The sequence below is a fragment of the Colius striatus genome, chromosome 2 (genome assembly GCF_028858725.1).
Source record: "Colius striatus isolate bColStr4 chromosome 2, bColStr4.1.hap1, whole genome shotgun sequence".
NCBI lineage: Eukaryota > Metazoa > Chordata > Aves > Coliiformes > Coliidae > Colius > Colius striatus.
In genome coordinates, this window is record NC_084760.1 from 31,526,217 (window position 1) to 31,551,377 (window position 25,161).

The 25,161-nt window shown below is 37.4% G+C and overlaps 1 protein-coding gene across 1 annotated transcript in view; it reads left to right on the forward strand.

Moving 5' to 3' along the window:
* TAF1B (TATA-box binding protein associated factor, RNA polymerase I subunit B) overlaps positions 1-25,161 on the forward strand; it is a 48,998-nt gene that overhangs the window by 18,254 nt on the left and 5,583 nt on the right. The window contains exons 9-13 of the mRNA XM_061989973.1: positions 16,705-16,852; positions 18,983-19,160; positions 19,464-19,510; positions 23,232-23,322; positions 23,750-23,820. Coding sequence (XP_061845957.1) covers positions 16,705-16,852; positions 18,983-19,160; positions 19,464-19,510; positions 23,232-23,322; positions 23,750-23,820 — 535 coding nt within the window. The remainder of the gene's footprint in view (positions 1-16,704; positions 16,853-18,982; positions 19,161-19,463; positions 19,511-23,231; positions 23,323-23,749; positions 23,821-25,161) is intronic.

Consider the following 25,161-nt stretch of genomic DNA (forward strand, 5'->3'; position numbering starts at 1 on the left):
AACTTAAATGTGTATATAAGTAAGTGGGTCACTCCCATGGCTGTTGAGCAACATGATTTACTGAAGTACTGAAGGTAACAAACATGTCACTTTGGAGTATGTGCTGTGTGGAACAGGGTAGGTGTAGTCTCGTAAATATCTTTCAGATCCTGTTGCGGCAAACAGCTTTGCGAATGATTGTCTTTTCAGATGCACAAGTATCTAGAGCTGGCAAGGAGCCCAATAGGTGACTTCAGTGATGTTCCCTTCTCTTAAATTTTCTTCCAACTTTAAAACACCTTTTTTCTTCCTAAAGTTACTACGAATTTTTTTAAGTTATTAAGATGATTTTTTTTTCCTCACTGATGGGGGCACTAGGACAAAGTTGGGCTTGGCTGGGTGAATGCTGTTCAGAATTGTCTGCCCTGGAAGACAAAAGAACTGGGTATTAACCAGATTATCCTTGCTGCTAGTTCTGGCTTCAGAATGTAGTTGTGGAATGGCTTCTCAATATAGGCTTTTCTCTTTTTTTCTTTTTTTCTTTTTTTCCCTTCTTTTTTAATCTTAGGTGGAAGGAAGTAGCTGCACAATTCTAAGTCTGAAACCTTCTGTGTTTTACAAGACCACTGAACGTTTTGGTGTTTTCAGTGCTGTTGATATACCTTACTGCCTAGGATCCTAGATCTGAAAAATGCTTCCATTTTTTAATTATTTAATTCCATTCTTCTCTGTCTCCCTCTGTGGTTTGCAGTTCATAGTTTTTTCTGTAATCCACTGAGTATTGCTGCCTATAACAAGAAATGTACTTATGTAGACAGCTTTGACCTTGCAATGTGAGAAAATTAATATCCAGGTTATTTTTTGGTTGTTATTTTCTTGTTTCTTTTTACACATCCTACCTCCAACACAGCCATATTAACAGAAGCACTGTTTAGTTTTAATTCTGCTCTATGTAATTTGTCTATTTCCATCCTTAGATATCTTGATTCTTAAATAACTCCTAGCACTAATCTGTAGGTTTTTCTCTGATACAGAAATGCTTTCTAAACCTCCAGCTGGGAAGGATATTAACAACCTCTTTACCTCTGCTGGTGCAAAATTCTTGAATGCATCCTGGTAAAGTGGCAGCAATATACCATGTCTGTCAGAAATCAGTGTTGTGAACAGGAGGAGAAAAATTACGAAACTCAAAAGCACACGTCAGGGTTTTCTCATATTTCTCCCACCTAACTGGAAGACTTCTTGTTTCTTCTCCCTGATACCTTTTTTCTTTCATACTTAATAGCTTATCGTTCTGTGTTAAAATGATGTCTATTTTGGTCTGTGCCACATTAGGCCAGTAGCTCTGGGCAACTCTCCATTGTGCTCAGTTTAATAAGAATTTTCATTTACACTCTACTATGAGCTGATGTTGGCTTTGATGGGAAAATGAAGTTTGAAAATAACTATTTGCCACCCTAAGAAAAGGTCTAATTCATCCAGAGTCTTCTTTTTCCTTAAAGTAACCCGTGAGAGGTGCTGAAGTATGTACCAAAATGTATTTATAAAGTAGACTGGAAAACTTTAGCTCTTTTGAGAATGTGCCACTTCAGTCTGGAGTGTTTTATTCTGTATGATGCTTCAGATTTATTTTATTGTATTTGAGTTGGAGGAGTATATACCTTGTGTGCATGTGTTCACATACACTCCCTCCCTAGCTTGGAGTATTAGATTTCTTTCCTCTTTTATTTGGAAGTGAAAGGCTTGCTTTAAACACTGAGAAATGATTGTTCTCCTTTACACTGTCTGGAAACTTGCCACTGCTTTGTTTTTTTCTTTCACATTTTTCTATAGTTTTTTGTTCTTCTCTTCCACGTTTTACTTTTTTTTTTTTTTTTTTAGTTACTATCTTGCTTGATTTCTATTCTTGGCACTACTTTATCTCTATTTCTCTGCCACTAATCCTTCTTCTGCCACTCATCTTTCTGTGTCAGCTTGAAACAAAACTCATTTCTGATGAGGATTTGAGAGATCTGATTTCTGAATGAATTTGCCAAAATACTCCTCTGCTATCAAGGATGCTTCTGTTTTCCTCCCTTCTGCTTGCCTTGCTTTCCAGCAAAGCAGCTCTTGAGTTTTGAGTAAAATTAAAATTACGAGTTACAGTCTTGCAGTGAGACTCTCTGACAGTTTTGATCAGTGTCCCCTTTAGCTATCCCATAAAGAGGTTTTTCAGAGTAGCTCCTTGCGGGAGCTGGAAGTTCAGTCAGCTCTCTCCTCTCATGACCTTAAGAAGGCTGCTTGACTGACAGGATATTTTTAGCTTCCATTTTTCCCATTGCCATTGTATTATTTTATTTGGGATCTCTGCCAAGCTAATCACTCCAGAGATCCTGAATCTCTCCTTTTACATTTTTTTTAAATATTGCATATTAATGTGGAGAGTCCTTTGATGGTTAGAATTTCTGAAGATTATTAAAAAGCAACATTTGTGTTTCAGAGCTCTCTTCAGTTATTTCCTTGAAGCTTCTTGTGTGTAAATTATCTGAGCCTCTCCTTTGTAAAATACTCAGTTTTATCAGATGCGGGTTTGCTTTTTTTCAGACTTAATTTTTCTCTTCCTTACATTTGATTTTAATGAGATGGATTTGTATTATTTTTTCCAGGTACAGAACAATCTTGCTGTTTCTTCATATTTGTTTCGTGACTTAACCCATTTATCTGTGGCACTGAAATTCAAGGATTTGAGTCATTTTTATTAAATTTCCCTGCTGCTTACAGGTTTACTGTCTTTACCTCTTGTTTCATTGTGGAATAACTACAGTGCTATTTCTTGCCTTTTTTTATCCAGAAGATTGTTCCTGACTACTATGCAGCCAAATGTCCTTTCTACTTGAAAAAGGATATCTTTTATTAGTGGTTTTCCCTTTATGTCATTGTTCCACAATAAGAACAGGGATATGACAGCCCTATCTTGGGAGTTTGGTGACCTATGAGGACTGTATTTGGAGAGGCTTAAAGCATGTGCTTTCATATCTAGGAGCTACCCATTTTTGTATAATTTGGTATCTTACTTGAGAACAAGATTTAAACTTGATACTTGTATCCTGGTGCAGTACTACCTAGTGCAGGACTTCCAGGTTCAAAATGACAATGTAATGTTATTCATTTATGTTACAATATGATTAAATGTTGTTGAATTTTACTATAGCAAGAAGGTTAAAGATATTGAACCTCATGTTTATGTCCTCTTTCTGATTCTTTTTGTTACAGGCAATGTTACAAATGGAATACAGTTATTAATACTAGCACTGTATAAATATTTTTGTACCTTGTGACGATCTAACAACTCAGTTGCTCAGTAAAAACTGGTTTGAATTAAATGGGGATGTGCCACAAGAATGTGTTTGAATCAATTCAGCATTGTTCAAGCAGAGTAAAAGCCATTTGTTTTGTAAATTTAGCTGACAAGTTGAAGTAGTTCAAGACACCTCCTGATTTTGATTTCCCTGTGAATGTTGGGGGCAGAAGAACTGTCAGGTAGCCTGGAGGAAAATATAAAACTGGAGAGTTTCCCATGGATTAAGAGAAGATGATTGCTCAATAATTTGACGATTACCTGCTCTATACAACCAAAACTAGGACTTGGATGTAGTCTTCGGCTTTTGAGGCTAATGGCTCAATTTTAGAAGTGATTTGGCATTCAATCCTCATTCATTTCTAATTGTCTCTGCCAACTTGTGTAAGTGTAAGGGGGTTCATGTAGTTTAAGCTGTTAGGATTAGTTGAATAATTTGTCTGTGTTCTAACCAGAAGTAGAATCAGTATTACAAGTTTTCAAGAAACTTGTTCTTTGAATTTACAGTACTGAATAACATGTGGAAACTGTGTGTTGATAGTGTGTCTAAGTGCCTTGCTGGGTTTATTCACATTGCAAACACTTATTTGCATTTTCTTGTTAGATACTTTGAGCTGCATCTCTTTTGTTTTGTTTCCTGCAGTCAAGACCATATCAGAAATTCATAAAATATTTTACTGCATTTGAAGTGCATAAGCTTGGACAGATAGGATCTTCCTTGGGAGACTTAGAAAAGTAGCTGCCTCTCATTGAGAGCATTTTCATTAGGTAACCTAAATGTAGATACTGAAGAAGGATAGATGGAGATTATCAGAGGGACTGTTGCTAGAGTACTGATGCTTCTCTCTTCTGGCCAACGCTCAGCTCTTTTCCTGAAGGGCTGAGTTAGCTTGTAGAGTTTGCATTCTGCTTTCACTTGTGGTAATTCTTCCCACCAAGAGCAATGCCAAAGTACTTTTTCATCAGTCCTTTGAATACAGAAAAAACGAGTATCTTTTCACACAGTAAAATAGATGAGCTGTGAAATTCTTTTGCAGCACAGAAAAGTGAATGGTCTGTACTCAAACCATGAGGTACTTGGGAAAGAACACGATGTCTATAAGGATGGCAATGTCTATAAGGATGGCGTTACTTCGGAATGGCTGTAGAGCACACTGCTCATACCTGCCTTTTTTTAAACAGAGAGCCAGGGGCTAGATATTATGTGTAAGCTCTTTAAGTTTATATGGCATAAGCTTATATGAAGCTGTAATATTGACCACCGAAGATCCTTAGGAATCTCACAATGACCGTTTTCAGTATCATTAAAAATATAGGTATTTGCCCTGCTCTTCAGGCTAGTGCCTGCCTCATGTTTGCTGGTATCACTCTTTGATTTGTACCCCCAGATTGGATGCAATGTGGCTGAGTGCTTTCATACAACAAAAGATATTTCATTCTTTGTAATTTTTTTAATATAAAAATATTATTTATGGTTCTGTAATTTCATCAACTTACAAGCAGAAGGATTAGCATTTCCTTCATCACAGAGTTTGGATATGTGAATAGAAGTTTATAAACTTCACAGTATTTGTTAAGTGTTTCTGTAGTTGTGGGTGTGGATTTAGTCTCCTAATTATAGTACTCTTCTAGGAGGGGCAGATGAAGTGAATCACTGTTCTAGGGCTTTGTTTTGTGTCCCACTGCCTAAGAGGGAGTGAAATTCTTCTGTATACTTTTGTATTCTGGATATTGCATGAGGTCACTCTGCTGAAATCCTTAGTATGAAAATTATTTATATCATTTAGTGACTGCTTTGGTAGTGCTAATTTTGTAGGTGATAACAATGCATTCTCTGAACTTACATTACTCTTTTGAATGCTGATATGTTAAATCTTTTTCTACTGTGGAGATAGTTTTTAAAAGAAAATGATCTGCTGACTATTTTTTATTAATAAATCTTGTAGGAAAAAATAAAATGCAAGTAAGGACTTTCTACAGTTGTAGAAGTAATTAAAAAAATAATTATAATTTTAAACAAAAAAATACAATGTAAACAAAAGTATATCTGCAAGCTGGTTAGTCTTCCTCATTCTACTCAGTGTTGACTTTTCAATTTTGTTCTCTTCTTTCTTGAAAAGATTCTTATGTTAGGAGCAGTTTGTAACATGGTTTGAAAAATGCTACCGTCTTAATCAGAATTATTGGAGGGGTGAAAAAACAAAACAAAAAAAGGGCAAATCTTCCCCATTCTGTATCTACTGAAATATATAATTGCTGGATTTCACGGTTATGAGAATTCAGATGGAGTAAATAGAGCTTGAAATTTCTCAAAATTTCTTCCTGTCGAAGTGTTGGCTTAAAATTACATCTTGGATCTATTTGAAGAAAATAGCAGTAAGTAAAGAAAGTTTGGGTGGGGAGAAGAAATTAAAAGACAGATAAAATGCAAATGTGTGGGGTTTTCCTATGGCACCATCACAGTAGATAAGTATTGCATGTTGGCAGGGACCTTTAGAGATAGTTTGCCTTATAATTCATTGACCCATGAGCTACTATCAAAACACACAGATGAACTTTTTTTTTTCCAACCAATGTCTATTTTGTGTCCAAGCACACCCACAAAGTGCATGTGAATCAACGGATTTATCCATATTGTTGTTTGTTAAATAGGAAGTGATTTCATTGTTTAAAGAACACAATTTGTAACATTCTCTGAAAGCGAGTGTTATCAATGCTGTTATGTCATGTACCAGCCTTAGTTTAAATATCTCTGTGATCTTAATTATGCAGGTTTCTGTAACCCTTTGCTGGTTTTGAACATGCAGTTGTAGCCCAGATACATTGGAATTATTTTCTAATAACTCCGAATTTCAAAGGAATGGATGTCAAAACAACTTTTATGTTCACTTACAAACCTATCGTGCACCTGTGACTTAAATACTACATGGAATTCTGGCTGGGGTTTTTTGCATTTCTTACCTTCCCTCTTCCACAAGTTGCAGAAGAACTAAGAGGTACAGAGGGTCACAAGGATATTTAATATTATCTACTTACCTTTCAACCTAAAGAAGAGGTGACTAAGAGTTTGTAGAACGTGTTTAGGAGGTGACTGTGCACCTAAAACAAGGACTGGACAGTGTCAGAGAAGGTTATTGGTCTGCAGGTTCAGAATCAAACAGCAGGAAATGCGGCTTCATAGATTTTGTGTGTACCTGGTGAAATTCCTACGTATTAGGATGTTCTGGGTGTTAAAAAGGACATATAATAACTGGACAAATGCTATGAAGGAAGAGGGATCTGGAATTAAAAAACACAGACATCTTGTTGCTGACTCAGCCACAAGTGGTGTGGGGTTGAACAGATGTTTGGTAATGTCATTGTGGCTTGCTCAGTTCATAAATTCCTCCCTAAGCATCTCTCTTGCTCTCTACTGGATGAAAGGCTAAGTAGCTCTTTTTGGGTCAGTGTGGTACAGCCACTTTTTATGTTGTTTTTCTGGCACTCCTGTTCAAGTTTCAGTTTGTGGGTTTTGTGTTCTGGGGAGACTTTTAAGATCATAAAACTTCATTTTTTATGAAACTTCATTTTTCATTAACTAGTTATCTCACAAGAACTCTTTTGTAAGTCACAGTTCAAGCCTTTAAGTTAGGTGAACTAAATACTATCCTTTAAAGTTTCAGAGTTAGAGATCTGGGGATATTTCTTATTCAACCTCAAAAATGTTGAGGACTGTTTGAATGGTAAAACTATGCAAAATTGTTACCTAAAAGGAGTATTTCTAGCCTATGACAAAGACTCCTGAGCAATGAAACTACACAGTGTTCTTAAGCAAAACCTTTGCTTTTTGAAAAAAATAATTTATATGCTTGTATTTTTTTAGTGTTCCTTTGGTTTGTTTCGGTGGAGAAACTAAAAGAATCACTTGTTTAGTAACTCATAATGTAAAACTTCTTACTCTTGAGTAGTAGTGATGATCCCCACACCAGGAGGAAGAAAAAACGCTTACAGAAAGTCTGGCCTGGAAATGTGGCAGGAGGAAAAATGTGAAAATCCTTGTAAGAGTAACTAAATCATGATCATGAGGGAGCCATCCTGGAATGGCAGAGACGACAGCTCAAGGTTTTCTGCACTTTGCCCATAATATTTCTAAACAGCCTTCAGTTCTGTGCAATTTTTTGCCCTAAAAGTAAGCACAGGTCTTGGATCTGTGAATAGATTAAGCTACTGTCTTCTTGTCATGTCTTTGAACAGCAATTAAGGCTTTGGTTAAGCATATGGAATTTAGGAATTACTAGAGTGAATTTGCTTTTAGCCGAGACTGATGCATAAGTGCGCTGGGGTGTAGTCATTAATCATTTAATCTCATATTGTTTCTAAACCAAGATAGCATCTTAGTTTAGCATGGGGAAAGTAGTGAGCTGCTCCATATATATTTTTCTTCATTTAATGTGGGAGTTTAAGCCTGCATTACTGCACACCATGTGAAGCCAGCACAGTTGCAGAATATGTGCTGCTTTTTCTTTTGATGCTGGTCATTCCTCCTGGTCACGCGATGGTGCCTTCAGCTCCTGGGTGGCTGCTCTTCAGGGGCTGGGCTGTCACAGGGAGGGTGGTATGCTGCACTGTCACAAGGTGGAAAACTGGGACAAAGAGACCTGCCTGAGGCAACGGGGTGGGTTTGTAGCACAATCATGAAGAAACCTGAAGATTTCCTACATCCCATGAGGTCGTCTCCTCCCCCTTTTTTTTCCCCATAATCTTTTCAAAGGAATTTCGTATCACTTAATAATGCACTCATGGCCAACAACCATGTCTTCAGTCATCACACAGCTCCTAGGAAACTGCTTCTGTTTGAATTGTATCATGCTCCAGGTTCTGGTGGATTGCATATTTGTATTTTAGTTTGGGTCTGATTCAACCAAAGTAGTTTCTGACTACATCTATTAATAAACTCATGGATGCAAGTCAAAATGTTCACTCTGTTTTCTCCCAGTATTTGGACTAGAATGACAATTTTGGACTAGATGATCTCTGGAAGTCCTTTCCAGCCCCTACCAATCTGTGATTCTGTGACAATGGCTTTCTGCTTCCGCAGAAACTATATCACCAGACTGGCTTTTAGACATGTTCCTCTCTTTGCTGATGTTCTTTTCTCAAAGCGTTCAAAGTTTGATGTGTAAAAGCCTCTTTTCCTGACTAAAATTTGAATGAGCTTTATTTCTACATGAGTTTTTTTTTAGTGGTAACTAAAGAATTCAAATGAAGACAGAAGCCAGTCATTCTTGTTTACTTTTTAAAAAAATCTTCTAAGAGATATAAAATTCTAGCCATACAAATTCTGCTGATCATCTATGCTGCTTTTACTTTTCAAAGCAAGCAGCTCTTCCTGCTTTGGTGTGCTGGTGTCTTCAGATACCTTGTAATCTTAGTTTTGTTGGGGATGGGTGTCTTTCTATCTGTGGATTTTTTTTTTCCTGTCTGACTCTTTTTTGTGCATTTTAACAGGTCCATGCAGTACTTTTTCAGGATAGAAAGTAGTACAGAAGTAAAAGAAGCAAGGGTGAGGCTTTTATTTGAAAGAAGAAGAAAAAAAGCTGAGAAGGAAGTTCACTACTGAAAGGGTTATTGTAATCAAGTTTATCATGGGAGCTTGCTGTTGTGTAACAGAAACTCTAGCTTGTCCATACCTGTCTTCAAGCATTACTTAATGAAGAAAGAAAACAAACTTACCAAAATATTTATGAAATTCAATGATATTTGTTCCCAAGCTCTTTGGTTTCAATGTATTATGACATCTCTTATTGGATTATTCTCTCAATTTGTAGAAAAACTACATTTTTTAGCAAAGTGATGTTTGTCAGATTTAGCTTGTGAGCATGAGCAGGGTAACACTCAAGCATGTGTTTCTGTTGGTTAAATAATATTGAAACACATTTATTCAAAAACCACTTTAGCCAGGAATCAGGTAATGACAAAGATGTCTTCCTCTGAAAGCAGCCTATTAAAAGATCTGCTGTGCATCCAACAAAGATATCTTTTTTTTTTTTTTTTTCCTAGTAAAGACATACATCTGTACTGGATGCTCAGTTACCTTTTTCTCCTCTATATGTATTGCTGGCTCATCCACATGCCATCCTGAATTCTTCAGTAAAACCTGTCTGTGTCAGTTTAATGCACTCTCATATCGTTGTACATACAGATTCTTTTTTGTCTCAAAAAAGCATAAACATCATTTATTGGGTCATCTTATCTTCTATACAAAGGTCCTTCTTACTTCCTCTGCAATAATGATCAGGATTGATTTTGGATTTTAAAATATAGTATCTGTTTCAGCTGAAACAGTTATCAAAGGAAGAGAGCAGGAGAGAGGCTGCCAATGCACTTCTGTGGTTTTCCGACAATATCTTGACTTTTTTTTTCTCTCTGCCCACTTGTTGCCAGGCAGATGACTTGGGCAACCTGTTTACGTGTCTTCAAGGTGGACAAACTGATTTTGTTTTCTTGTCTTAACCTTTCAGTTATCCTTTCTGCTTGATGGCAGGCTTGTAAAGCAGCATCTTCAATTGTGCGCTTGATCTCTTTATGTCTTTTCTAGTGGAAGAAAACTCATGATCTCTATGTTTCTTAGCAGTTATCTAAGTGGAGTTGTAACAGTTTCACCTCTCTTTGTTCTTCTTGTCATTTGATTTTCTTTTAGTAATTCCAGGCACACCCTCTTGCTGTTACATCAGCATCTGTATGTGATTCATGGATATCAGCATTTGAAGAAATGTATCTGCTCATTTAGTCCACACAAACATGTCTGCACCAAGTCAGTCTCGAGGCTCATTGAACCTGGCCTCCTGTTTCTGATGGTGACCCAGGAAAGGATATAGGAGCAGGGTGCAATGGTTATCCCCAGTATACTTCCATGCTCACTAGCAATTTGAAAGTCTGGGACATTTTTGTACAGCAGTGCTAACAGTGCTTACAGTGCTATAGAATGGTTTGGGTTGGAAGAGGCCTTTGAAGACTCCCTTTAAACATTTCTGTGTACCCAGTACTCTGGCAAAGAAGGTGCTCATTAGGAGACTACACAGACTCTAACTATGCACTCGAATTGACTGCATTAGGTTTTTTTCCAGCTAGGTTAGGTGGCAAATAAGGTTTTAGTGAGTGTTGCTTATTTTTAAAAGTCTGTATTCATAATAATACACAATAATATACAGTGTTAAAGTGTGTTGAATTTCTGTATGAATACTGTTTTCGTGGTTTGCTGCTGATCCAGGTGGGATGATGATGAGCCCTGAGACTTTAGTCCCTTTCCCTCTTTGTCAAGAGGAAAAAAAGGTCAATTCAAAAACATACATTAGCAAAATTCTTTGATGTGTGTTTGTATGGGAAGTAGCCAGATCAGTGGTACTGTACAAGTATGCCAAAACCATGAAAAGAAGCCCATCTATAGTAATGTAGGAGTTTAGGCTTGCTGACCACATTAGGCATCTAGTACCTAACAATTGGTTCACAAGGTCATTTCATTCAGTTTTAAATACTAATTTGTGCATAAATTTCACAGCTGGTACAGTTTTTGTCTTCACTGTCAATTCTTTTCTGTAACCTGTGTGCGTTGTGGTCTCATGTCTGGCTTACACTGCAGGCAGCCAGATATATCTGAACCAGTTAAGCAGCAGAAGCGAAGTAAGGTGAACCAGGCTCCACAGAGCACTTAACTGCTGTGCTGCTTGTTGGTACCTCATTTTACCCAACATAAACCTAAAGCTAGCTTGAGTTCCTGGGAATGTGTGTTTTAATGCAAGCTGCATTTAGAGAGGTTTACACACATTAGGCTATCCATTTTGTTTATTACTTTTACAATAAATATCTTTTAGTTTATGGATGTGTCTTGCTTTATGCAAGGATTGAACTAAAAATCTGGATTGTGTTGCAAAAATTCCTTCTTCATCCCTCGTAACTTGCTATTTTTCAAAACTTCAGGTTAAAATGCTTTCATAGTCCATTTCCTGAGAAGTTTGGTACACTCTTTTTCAAACTTGGTCTAGGTTGAATTTGTCATCCTAAAAATGGTGAAGCCTTGCTGGTTTTAGGTAGTTGTGAACATATCTGAACTCTACATATCAAAGATTCCCAGAGACCTACAAATAGATGGTGACTAAGAAGTTGGGACCTTACTAGATTCCATGATTGAATGGGCATTAAAAGAATCACTTTGGAAAGATGTCCACTGCTGAACGTGAGCAGCAGAGGTGAAATCAGAGCCTTGGAAAATGTGTAGGCATGGGAAGAAAGGATTCCCAAGATGGAAATTCACAGGTAGAAGGATGATGAGGAAGGCAGCTTTGCTGCGAAGGAAGTACCAAATGGGAGAGGAGAGGGGGATACAAAAGGGATAATTTAAAACAACTCTATGATTAATTATTTTTTGAAAGAGTAGAACATTATCACAATAAAATACATATTCACAGTATAGTTTAATGCTGGGCTATTGTCCTGATACAGGAGAAGAGAATGACCTATACAGTCATCTGAGAAGGGAGTCAGTCAGAGACAGCACTAAAATGAGAAGCTATGGAGCTAGAAACCCAGCCAATGCATTCTGTTTTCTGCTTGTTGATCAGCAACATTCTGATATTGTCCAAACAAGTAGGAGCGGCTGCAATCATGGTTTACCCAAAACAATTACTTGCTACTGTGATCTGATTATCATGCTAATAGCTTGGCTCATCTTCTTCTGAAACTTAGCTTGTTCTTTTCTAATATAGGTGAAAAATTCCATGTAACTTTGAAAGATAAAAGCAACTGATTTAAATAGTCTAGTGAATATTTATCATCATGAAAATCTTGTTCTAGACACTTCTTCACTGACTCAACAGTGTATATTCTGTTCTCCTAAGTTCAGCTGAAGTCAGTGATGAGGTGGGAAGAAAAGTAAAAAGCATTGTCAAGTAGTATGAATCTTCTGTACTGCTTTCTGGAGAAGACCTGAGTCTACTTTACTTGTCACATGTGGGAACAAGATTAAAAGATTTTGAAGACAAAATTGTTAAGAGAAGTTCTCAGTAACCTACTCTAGACAAGTTATAGAGTCTGTCTGCGTTGTTGATCAGTCTTGAAGAAATTCCAGCTTGCGTAACACCTGTAGAGGTAGCATGTGGCATAACTTTAAAAGGATTTTTCTGTCAGTCTTCCTGAAATTATTAAGTGCCCTCAAGGGTTTGTAACTGAGTTTTATATGTGGAGTGTTTCCCAAGTTCTTGAAGCAAAGTGAGAGCTCAGTAACTCCGTGTGCTGATGGACAGGGGAGTTGTCCTTATACTTAGCACAGAAATACAACCTGAAAATGTGTAATGCAAGTTTTTTTAATTTGTGATTGGATAAGAGAAAGTTATACTTGGAGAGCATGTGGCCTATGATCTCACACTGTCCTCTCTTGTCAAAGGAATACTCCCTTGGGGTTTAATCATGAGGTGCTGGAGGCAGAGCTTTTTCACCTGAAGGACGGAGGCCCCAGCTCTGAATCTTCCTTTCCTAGATGATTTACTGGTTGACTTTCAGTGTGACTTGTTTTATCAGGTTATTTTCTTCTGGCAGAGAGATAGCTAGGTAGAGGGTGCTTTTATTAATGTTGAGGCTGCTTGTTTGCTGTATCTTGCTTTTTCATAATGCTGTCCTAACATTTGCTATGTTGGTCACATGGAATTTGGGTGTTCTTCCTGTTTTAACCCTCCGAGTACGAATGAAACTTTGTAGAATAAGAGATTTGCTGTCTAAACTCACAGCTCTTTCAGAATTCAACAGTGTAAACAGAATATATAGTGACTGGTGATAATTATCAGTGCTTGGTTACTGAAATAAGTCTACAGTCTCCTCAATCCTCAGCCTTCAGCCCTTTGCTATGATGTATCCTTCTGAGATGTGATCTGGTATTGAATCCAGCTTATGCTTGCAGTTTACAGTGCAGGAGATGGCTGTGTACTCCTGGAAGCATGGTGTTCAGCTCAGCTTGCAACTTCATGACTCAGGGCTGTGTGTCAGGAACATGAGTACTACAGTGAATGTATTTTGAGCTTAGGGAGTTAAGCCCTGGAAAGTAGCAATTGATTTGGTGGATCTTTATGGTGGATTAGTTTACCCTTCCTAGATCTGCACGTGTTTACATCTTCTTTACGGACACATCAACTAAGAACAGTTTTTGTCTGTTAACACTGTTTAAAATAAGTCAAGTGATAGCTCTTGATATTAGTTTTTATTGTGGTTTTTATGCCACTTGTGTTTGTTCTTCAAGGGGAAAAGAAAGCATCAGTTGTCATTGCAAAGCAGAGTGTTTCTAGCCATTTTAAAAAATAACTGAATTCCTTTTCTAAATTCCAAACAAAAGCTTTAGAAGCCAAAGTCAGTGTTGAGCATGAGGAGGGAAGGGATGATTCACTAGTACCTAGGATAGGAAAGCTGTCCCCTTACCCCAACACAGTGAGAAAAGCTCAGGTATAACATGATATAGGTGACTACCTTGAGTCTTTCAATTAAGAACCATATTCCTTAAAGTACCTCTGTGTTAGACTGTTCTGATGACTTCACTGGTGATAATGTTTCAGAAGGGGAATACTTCAAATGGTGGAATTCACAGTGTCTTCATTTGTTTTCATCTGGGATATATTATTAAGAACCTACAAATTCAACTGCTTTTCATGAAAAGGAAAAACATATTTCCTGTCTATCCAATTAAGAATAATATTTATGTAATGCTTCTATTTGAATTATCTGGGACTTTAATTTTTCTCTGAATGCACTCAAGTGGAGTTACATGTGATTTAGGTTTTGTTCCAAGATTATTTTAGTATTCAATTTAGCACTGCTTTTTGAGAAGAATGGAAAGTACTCTGAGCCTGATCTTCTATAGAAGTCTGGTAATGCGTGTTTTTCTTGTTCCTCAAGATAGTCCTGTAGCAGTCTAAGCCAATTTATAACACTGTTTAGAAAATGTAATGAACATGATACAACTTCCTAACTGTTACAAAAAGTTGTATGTGTAACAGTAAGTGACAGCAGAATTATTCATTTGCTTAAGCATGTGCTCACACAGTTAAGCAAGTCTGAACTGCAGTCTGAGGAGAGACTATTTAAAAAAAGAACAGGAAATGCTGGCAATTGTTCAAAATAAGAAAATTAGAGCATTGGCTACATAGCTTATACTAAAATAGATGAAACAAACTGATTGAATAAAAGCAAATTTTTTTTAGTCTTACTAGTGTTGTAAGTTACTCTGTTTTTAACCTAGTCTGTTGAAAAAAAAATGGAAGCCTGAATTCACTATTGTTCAGGAAAGTTGTGAACCTGTGCACAAAGCATAAAACCCAGCAAAGTTTGTGTAAAAAGAAAGCACCTTATGTACAAACTGACTTGATGAAATATGACCACATGATAAAGTGCTCTGATGGATTAGAGCCACCAACTAAAGCAGAAAAGTGTTGTGTTTTAAACTTTCAAAATGGTTAAACAGCCTGGACACATGGAAGTTATCACTTTAAAAGGTAAATTCAAGTAATCATTTAGAATATAGAAAACTAAGACTGTTTGAGGAAACAGTTCAGGTATTAAGAAATGGAGGTGAAATCTTACAGTCCATACTTACGCAAATTTCAGGTCCTGCTGAGTTCATTATGAATAAGCATGTCAAAATCTGTCTGTGAGTTCTATTCTCCTCTAGCAAGAAAACCTCAGTAGAAATTAGGAAAAAATTTTTCACACAGTCAGTAGTTTTGAGAAGATAACTGCAGATTTATTTTCATGAATTTCATGCAAATATATAATTATTTTAAATATAGCTATATCTATTAAAGACTCTGTGGAAAGGTTCTAGTGAAAGTGGGCCTGCAGCCAAATTGGAGCGTGGTCACAAAGACCAAGGAGAAAGTTAAGGTGACGAATGCTTTTTTTTTCTTCAGTCTTTGTTGAAAAGAGTGGTCTTCAGCAATCCCAGATCCTTGAAACCAGTAGGAAAGTCTAGAGGAAGGCAGAGTTACATGTGGTAGGCAAGGAGCAGGTTAGGGAATATATAAACAAACAGGACCTATGAGCGTCCGTCGGCTGCGATGGGATGCTGCCGTAAGTGCTGGGGCCACTGGCAATTTTTGGAAAGTTATGGTGACTGGGGGAGTTTCTTGAAGATTGGAAGAAACCAAATATCAGCACTATCTTCAAGAAGGCTTGCAAGGAGCATCTGGGGAACTAAAGGCCTGACAGCCTATATTTTTCACACTCTTTTTGATACATATGATAAATAAATACATAAACATGCCTTGTGGAATAACCAGACACTGACATACACTATGGAGGCTGCCCAGCTGGAAGGCAGCTTTTCAAAGAAGGGCCTGGGAGTTCTGGTGGACAAGATGCTGTGAAGATGAATGTGACCCAGCAATGAACCCTTGTGATAAAGACCACCAACATCATCCTGAGCTGCATTAGCAGAGCAGATCAAGGGAGATGATCCTCTCTGCTAGCACTAGTAAGACACGTCTGGAGTGCTGGGTCCAGTCCTGGGCTCCCCAGTACAGAAGAGATATGGACATAGTGGAGTGAGTCTGGTAAAGGGCCATGAAGCTGATGAAAGGAATGAAGCAACAAGAGGAGGCTGAGAGAGCTAAGACAGTTCAGCCTGGAGATAGAGAAGACTCAGGGCAGGTATGACATGATATCTGCAGGAGGATGCAAAGGAAGAAAACCAGATCCTCCTTAGTAGTATCCAGTGATGAGATGAGAAGAAACAGTCACTAACTGAAATACAAGAAAGTCCATTTAAGCATGAAGAAAAACAAAATGTTTTTTTCTTTTCTGTAGTGAAGATGATAAAACACTGGAGCAGATTTCCCACAAACCTTGTGGAGCTGCCATCTATGGAGATATTAAGAATTTGACTGGACGTGGTCCTGGGCAGCCTGCTCTAGCTGACCCAGGCAGGGTCTTCAACCTGATAACCTCAAGCAATCTCTGCCAGCCTCTACCTTTCTGTGGTTCTGTGATCTTTCTAGCTCTTTGGAGAATTCACCCTCAGTTACACATGTTGGTTTTGTTTTGTTTTTTTTCCAATGCTGTTTGGATTGTGGAGAATCTGAAGACATGCTGATTACTTCAGAAAAAAAAAGTAGTGGGTTGGTTTCAGGTCTGAAGCAACTTTTTAGTCGTTCCTTATAATATTTCATGGGCTTTAAAACTAGCACATTTTTTTTTGTGATACTACAGTCTGCCTCCATTCTTGCCTATATGTTTAGTCATAGAGAGTATTATATGAGTCTGTATAAGTAATTCTGTATTAAGTAATATAGAATTTACCATTGATAACTTATTGAAATCATTAACAAATATGGTAATAGAGCAAATGTATGATACCTTCTAATCTTGACTTTCAGTCGTGGCCTGTATATGAGGAAGTACACAACAAAATGCTTGAACTTGCAGCATTTTTAGACTTGCCTCGTTTTCCGGATATAACAGACAGCTGCTTTCTTCATCCAGACATGTTGTGCATGAAGTACTTGATGGAAGCTAATTTACCTGGTAAATATTTTCCCAGACCTGAACTGATAAAATTTTTCTTTGGTTTATTAAACTCTAGCAAAAAGACTTGAATTACTACTTTAAAAGTGCCTAATCTTTTCTGGCTAATTTATATCCATTTAAGCTTGAACTGAGAGATAATTTCTATAGAAAGCACCTTCATCAAACATTTAGAGTATGTGTTATAGGCCTAGATATGCAGGGGCACTCTGGTGCTGACTCTCTAAGGCTTTGGAGTGGACACTTCATTTCAAATCTTTCAGTATCCATGTGAACTAAGAGGCACCAGCTGAATTCACGTGATTTATTAACTTGAGATAAATGATTTATGAAGTTGGTACCTGATTGCTCAGTATTGGAGTTCTCATATATAATTTTGACTGCATCTAATATTGAATGTTATCATTAATTTTAATAACAAGCAATGCAGTGTGACAAATTAGCTGCCATCTCACTTGATTTACAATTGTGTTTTGAAATTGTGTATTGCATGAATAAAGAATATTTTGATTGCTCCTAAAATTAAGTCTTGAATATTGAATTGCCAAAGAAAGACCAGTAAGTCTTAGTGTGTGAACTATCCGCCAGGCTACTATACTTTCTAACAAATACCACTGTCACTGGAGATGAGTGATACAGACAGATATCCTGTAACTTAATATTGATGTAGTTTTTCCTCAAAGCATTCCAACAATTAAGAGTTTAGGGGGCTTTATTATCTTATTTTGCATTTATTTACATTGAATAAAGCTACTTGGCTTTTCTGTGTACTCCCAGTTGAATGAAGAGAAGGTAACCAACAGGTTTAGGGCTAAAATTCCAGAGTGGAAATTCTGATGTTTTACACCAGTTCTGTGATCCTATAGAGGATCATACTCTTTTTCAGATTTTGAAGTATCAATTGAAACAAAGAAAAAGCTAGAAACATGTCAATTTCAGATTTATTACTGAGAAATACAAAGCTACGTACTCTTTGAAAATTATTGTAGAAGAAGAATATAGTGTCCTTTCCGTTCTCCTTGCAACTAAGCATTTTATCATATAGAAGCACTTTCTTTCTTTTGTTTATGAATCAAAATAGGACTAATGTTGTTGTCTAACAACTCCTGAAAAATAAATTAAGCAATGAATTAGCAGTGTTTCTTAGGTCACTAAATACAAATAAAAAGGCCATTTTACATTTGTGAAATAAAAGAAAATGTACTTGACAGTATTTGTAAGAAAACTTGTTTACCAGATTTTGTTTAACTTTTACTGTTATGTACAAGAGGATTAAAAATTAGTTTGTACTGCACTCTTTGTAATCACCAAGAGAATATAAAGTATAGCTGGATTAAGGTTGTACTTAGTCATACATTTTTAACCTTTGTGGAATCTGGTGGTGATGTAATCAACTCCTGTATTTCTTGCTGAACAGGAAAGGTGAGAAATTTGGGGGACTTGTATCTGTGAAAAATAAGCACAGAGTAATAAGACACTGTATAGATACCATACTGCTGCTCTTAGAGCTCTAGTTGTGTCTTTTTGACATAACCTGTCCTAGAAGGTGCTATTAGGCTCAACAGTGCAAAGCCAGTTTTAACCCAGGCTGGACTCAGCTGGGTTTTGTCAGGATAGCAACAAGTTCTGCTCTGTCATGTTTAGGCTGTTGTTCATACCCAGCTAACCTCTTTAAAACTAGCCCCTGTTCCTCTTTGCAGTACTGCATCTGTCCTTGCGTGCGTGTTTAGTCAACGCAGAACAAAAGTTTGTGACAAGTTTTTGGCTTTTGGGGTTTTTTGAAACTATACATAGGCTTAAGATAGGCTTTCCCACAACAATGTTGAGCGTGATCTAACAACATCATTCAACTAACATGAAAACACTATTAAAAAGGTGATTGTGTAAAATATTTTCCCCCCCTCGTGAGTGTTTAATAAATTGTGACTGCTTTCTGTTTAAGCACCTTCAAGGTTGCCTAGCATTTTTTAACAAACCCAGAAATACTCCCCAGCCTGAAAAAAATGTCTGTCTAGTGGGCCTAAAAGACCTAAGTTTTGTTTTTCTCAAATGACCGATATATTAGCACTGCGAAAGTACTTCTAGCTCATCTCAACACATTAATCTTATATTTTTATTTACATTAAACAGATGAATTGCATAATTGGACTTGCCGAGTGGTGAAAAAGATCTGTATTGGAGAAGCAGATTTCCTGACTCTTGTTCCTGGAAATAAGTCAACAAGAAAAGTGAAATACGATGTTCTTGCTGTAGCAGTTATTGTAGTTGTGCTCAAATTATTGTTTTTATTAGATGATAACTATGAATGGTAAGTGTACAGGCAAATCTGTAGCAAAACCCAAATGTCAGTAGTACAAATGATTGTCTTGGATTATTCTTTCTTTAGCAATATTAAATTTCTACTATCTGAAATTTGATAAGTTCAGTAGCATAAAACATACATCTGAAGACATTTTAGATGTTGCTTTTTTTTTTAAATCATCAGTTTGAATATGAAACTAGGAATAAAATTAGGATGTGATTTTTGTCGGTTGTATTTGAAGTTCCTGTGGAATGTGCAGTATTTGGATGTGCAAAATAGCCTGGGTTGTTTTTTGTTTGTTTTTTTTAGGTTACTTTCAGACTTTGCTGAAGAAAGGAGTAAAAATAGCAAAGAAGGTACATAAATGTTCTAGTAGAAGCGGTTTTATGGCTTTGCAAATGAAATAACTTTGTAATGAGGAATAGAAAGTCTTGTCTTATTGATCCATTTAGATGTGGTTTTGTCATTTGTTTTTTTAGAACAAATCTTTATGCAAAGATTCTGTTCACGTAAAATCATCTGGGTTTACCTGCATAGTTCTTATTGTACTGGGTAGGGGAATTTGGTACACATTTTGCTGGGTACCTTTCTGCTTCTCCTTGTGCATGTTTGCCTCTTGTTTTAGAATTTTATGCATGCTAGGTGAAGATGAATGGATATGCAGTAAAGAGGGAACGCACTTTGATCGTAAACAGCAGATACTTATTAGGGGCATCAAACCACATTTATGATAAAATCCAAACTTGTTTAGTCTTGTTAAATAGAATGTCGTAGTGTGTAAAATATTTCAGATGTAATCTATTTTCTTAGTCCAAATAATCCTGAGAGAGTGTGGAAAAGCTAGCAGCAATTAAGATACAGAAGATAATGGTGTGAACATGGTTCTTTGAGGACAGAAAGACCAAATCAAAGATTAGAAATCTTCAGGAAGATGTTCCATGGCCTGATCCAGATCACAGTTGAAGATAAGATCGTAGATGTGTTACAGTGATTTGTTTTATAAGCTTTCCATTCAGTTTTGGGTCCATTTTGACCCTTCTGTTACTTTTTGAAATTTTAAGTCAATAATAGCATCGGTGTTAGCCACGCTTAAGCACAATTACTGCTCTATCTGGACACAGTCATCACTGCTAGCTAAAATCACTCATTCTCATTTTCAAGCAGATACACCAGCTTATTTTTGATTGTTTTTTCTCTTTATTTCCCTTGAAAACTTGAAGTACTTAACAGTGACAAGAGTAGAAGTTGTGCAATGACTTACAAGCTGAGTCTCAAAGCCATTAATGTCTTAATGGGGCTTCTCCCTTATTAACGAGTCTCACTACTCTTCGGAGCTAACAGCTCATTGTTTGCCCACTTTTTTTACTTCAAAATCTGCTTCTGCAAAATGATCCATATGCTCTCTTATGTTGTCCATGTCCTTAAAATGTTGGGATGAAGGTGAGCAGCTGCACAGAGGAGCTGATGTGAGAGTTTCTGTTAGAGCACCGATTAGTACCACAGCTCAAAACTGCCTCTGGCATTTTCCCAAAGTTAGTATGCTGAAATGAATAATCACAAGAATCACAGAATGGTAGAGGTTGGAAGGGATGGTGGTTAATACTGAGTTTTAAAGTTCCAATTTATGTTGACTCCATTCTCAATTTACCCATCCTTTTAATTTTCTTTTAATTTTTAATTTAATTAAGTTTTTTAATTTTTAATTTAAAAAATAGTATTTCAGCTCCTACAGTTTTTTCCAGACAGACTGGAAGCTGTACAGTGGATATCGTTGCCTACTGTATTTGTATGTTCTATGAACTACACACATACATAATATGGTTCATGTTCAAATAGAACATGTGTTTGAGGTGTGTGTATGTGTGTATTTTCCAGTCACCTCAGCTGTATGAAGGTCAAATTAGCAGTACTGGCTGGATAAACAGTTATTGTAGTGTACCACTATGTCTCTGACAATGCTTTTGCTTGTGACAGATGCTTAGGAATTCATATGAAGTTTAATAAAAATTTCTACCAGCACCACCCCTCTCACCAACTGCCCTCCCAGCAGCTTATGAGTATTTCTCTAAACCTTTGGGTTTGAGAAGTTTATAAAAGAAGTCATATCCACACCTTTGAATTTTAAGAACTACTGAGGGGTCTCTCGTCCCTTCATTTGTCTGTTGCTTTTTTGAGTTCATCTATACTTCTAGCAACCAAGATAATAAAACCAAAACCTATATAAGCTTGATTTTTAACAAGAGTATATTCACCTTCAAAACAGTTTAAACAGCTGACTGGCAGAGAAAAGCATGATGCAAGTGTCACATGCAGTGCGGCTGAGGTGATGGGGAAATGCAAAGCCTTGTTAATTCCCAATGCAGATAATCCACCCACGGGTAACAAGCGTTGATTATATATTAAATATATAAATCTACACCATAGTTCTATTTGGAATTCTTAGACTTAATGTACTCAGTTGGTCTGCTTCAGTCCTATGTCTCTTTGGAGCATCAGTGATAGATGTGCTGCTAGAATGCCATATGACTTAGTGCTTTGCATGTGGTGGTAAACATTTGCTCTCATATCAATGAGTGAACTTCCTGTGCTTGAAAACATAGGAGGCAAATACAAAGTTAATACCGTTGTCTAGTTTATATATCCACCTCTGTAAGCTTTGATGGGTAATAGGAGTGGGTGGGGAGTTGATGAAACTGTTAGAAATTTTACCTCTGAGCTTGTTTGTTTAAACATAAGCTTGATGTACATTTTCACTAATCCCTTGAGGTCAACTCTCAAACAGGTCAAGGCCACTTTACACTGTGGAGATCTAGTTCATTTGGTAGAGAGGAGGTAATTTCTAGGCTTTCATAAAGGAGGGAAAAGGTTTGCATTATGCTAAATCTATGAAATCTGTTCTAAACGAAGGAGCTTCTTACGACATTCTGTTCTTTCACCGCATTTCTGCGTTTCTCTTTCTTACAGAAATATTAGATTAAATGTGTTTCCCTTAAACACGTAGAATTCAAGATAGGTTTATATGCAGATGGAAGATCATAGAATCATTGTGGTTAGAAAAGACCCTTAATATTGTGTCCAACCGTTAAACTGATACTGCCAAGTCCATCACTAAACTAAACCATATCCCTCATCTATGCATCTTTGGAATATCTCTAGGGATGGTGACCCCACCACCTCCCTGGGCAGCCTGTTCCCATGCTTAATAACCCTCTTGGTGAAAAAGTTCTTTCTGATGTCTAATCTAAACTTTCCCTGGTGCAACTTGGATCCATTTCCTCGTGTCCAGTCACTCATTACTGTAGAAAGGAGATCAACCCCCACCTCACTACAGCTACCCTTCAGGTAGTTGTATAGATTGATCATATCTCCTCTCAGCCTCCCCTCTCTAGGCTAAACATCCCCAGGTCCCTCAGCTGCTCGTCATCAGACTTATGCTCCAGACACTTCACCAGTTTCGTTGCCCATCTCTGGACACACTCCAGCACCTCAATGTCCTTCTTATAGTGGCCCAGAACTGGACACCGTATTCAAGGTGTGACCTCACCAGCGACAAGTACAAGAGGACAATCGCCTCCTTGTCCTTCCTGATACAAGCCAGGATGCCATTGGCCTTCTTGGCTACCTGGGCACACTGCTGTCTCGTGTTCAGGTGGCTGTCGATTAGGATCCCCAGGTATTTTTCTGCAGGTCAGCTTTCCAGCCACTCTGTCCCAAGCCTGTGTCATTGCTTGGGGCTGTTGTGGCCCAAGTGCAGGACCCAGCACTTGGCTTTGTTGAACCTCATACAATTGGCCTTGGCCCATTGCTCCAGCCTGTCCAGGTTCCTCTGAAGAGCCTTCCTGTCCTCAAGCAGGTCTACACACCTGGCCAGCTTGGTGTCATCTGCAAATGTACTGAGGGTGCACTTGATCCGTTCATTCAGATTATTGATACAGATATTAAAAAAAACAGGCCCCAACACTGAACCCTGGGGACCGCAGGCCAGGGATGCAGGGCCTAACTGCATGGGGATCATTTTCTGTGTACTACACATGTCTTTCACTTGTTCCCAAGCTAAAATGAATATGTTTTATTCAGGTGCTCCATATTTCGCGTTCAGAAAGTGGTACAAAGTGATAAAATGTTCAGTGGATGTGGAGCAAAGGAAATTGGATGAAAAAAGAGCCAAGTAAGATGTTTTAAAGTACATTTTCCGTTATAATTAGACAGTTTTATGTGATATCCTGAACCCCACATAAATTTGAAAAGATTAGGATTTTGCTCCACGTTTCCATCCATCAAGCCTGGGCAAATAGAACAATTAAATCTCCCTATCTTAATTTGCTATTTCCACTCATGTTTATCCAACATATTAATTAAATGCTTGTTTTCTGTGACAAGTAGCTGAACAATTAACTGAATATAGTAAATCTAGGCTTACACACCTCAGTTTGCCTACTCTGAAAAAAGACTTTCTTGGGGGCAGTGTCTTTTAACACTACTAACCATTTGATTATTTTCATTTTAATAGCTCTAGTAGTATTTGTAAGAAATTACTATTATTGTTTGCTTCAGCTTTCCTTTTTTTTAACGATTCTTATGTCTCTTTCTGGTAGATATCTGTGGAGATGTGAAAAGCCACTGTTCTATTCAGCCAAGAAGAAATCTAAAGTACTTAAGAGAAGACGTGAGTAAACATTGCTTCTTTCCAGCAACACAGAAATCTGCTCCAACTTTTCCCATCATAGAAAATTTGCAGCCTTACTGTGATAAAATTTACATCTTTCTCCTCTCTTTCATCTCTGGGTACAATTAATGTAGTACTCTTTCACAACTCGTGACTGGAGGTTTTCACACAGACTTTTTCCTCATGCTTGACTGAAACTGCCTTTGCCAGTCTTCTTAATGACCTACTGAACCACATCTCAGGATGAGTACTCTGTCCACCTCTTCACTTTCTTTATATACTGCGATCTTTATGAACTGTTGTTGATCAGCAGTAGTTTTCCTGTCCCTTTTCTCCTCTTCTTTCTCATATCCTTTGATGTGGATATCCCAGTATGTCCTTTGGTAGACCTTGCACATGCTTCTTCTCTCCCACTCCTCTTGCAGTCTCCTATGGAAAGTGAGGAAGGCTTGTCTGGATGTGACTTTACTTGAATAGCTGGCTGTACGTGGTCAGAATGCAGATACAGCTACTTTATTTTAGTAGCTCTAGAAGTACTTATAAGAAGTTAATGGGTTTTACTTTGACATAAACAGGGGAAAAACCAAAAACTGCACTTAGCTGTGGAAATACAGAAAACTAGAATGTTACTGAACAAAATTAGAGCTGAAGTTCTTCATTCTACATTTAACAGCACCTACTAAGAGACAGACATTTAGAGAGAGATGCTAAGTATGGCAAGAGATTTTTTTTTTCTGTTCATACACTCGTCCAGTTTCTCAGACTGACTAGTTCAGAGGCTTCTAAACAAGTTGTGTAATCCTATTGGGTTTGAAAAACTCATGTTGGATTTCTCTTTCAAGAACACAATTGGGGATTTTTATAATGTTCTTACTCTTCAAAATTCCATAGGGGTGATCCTGCAGTCAAGTCATGTTCTGGGGAAAAGCATGGTCAGCTTTATTTATTTCAAGCTGATCATTTGCTCAGATGCCCTTTAATTTCTGCATTTATAAGAAAAAGTGAATAAGTATTCTTTGTTCATCATTTCTGAGGCACTCTAGATGCTTCTTCTGGCTCTCCATCTCTTCATTCTAGGAACAGACCACTTAGATTATGGAGCTTTACCAGTGGCAGTGGCAAGCAGGAATATCACATAATGCCATTGTAATTGGGCGACTTTCATTTAAAAAAAACCAGTGCAGACAAAGAGGGCTCTGGAACACTTAGGTACCAGATACAGGTTTTCAGAAATGTTTCTCAGCCTTTGTTTTTTGGTGGTAGATTTTAGTGTCCTTTTGAAAGATAAGCTTCCCAGTCCTTGGATTACTTTAGGGTGTCTTTTCTGCTTTTCTTCCTCAG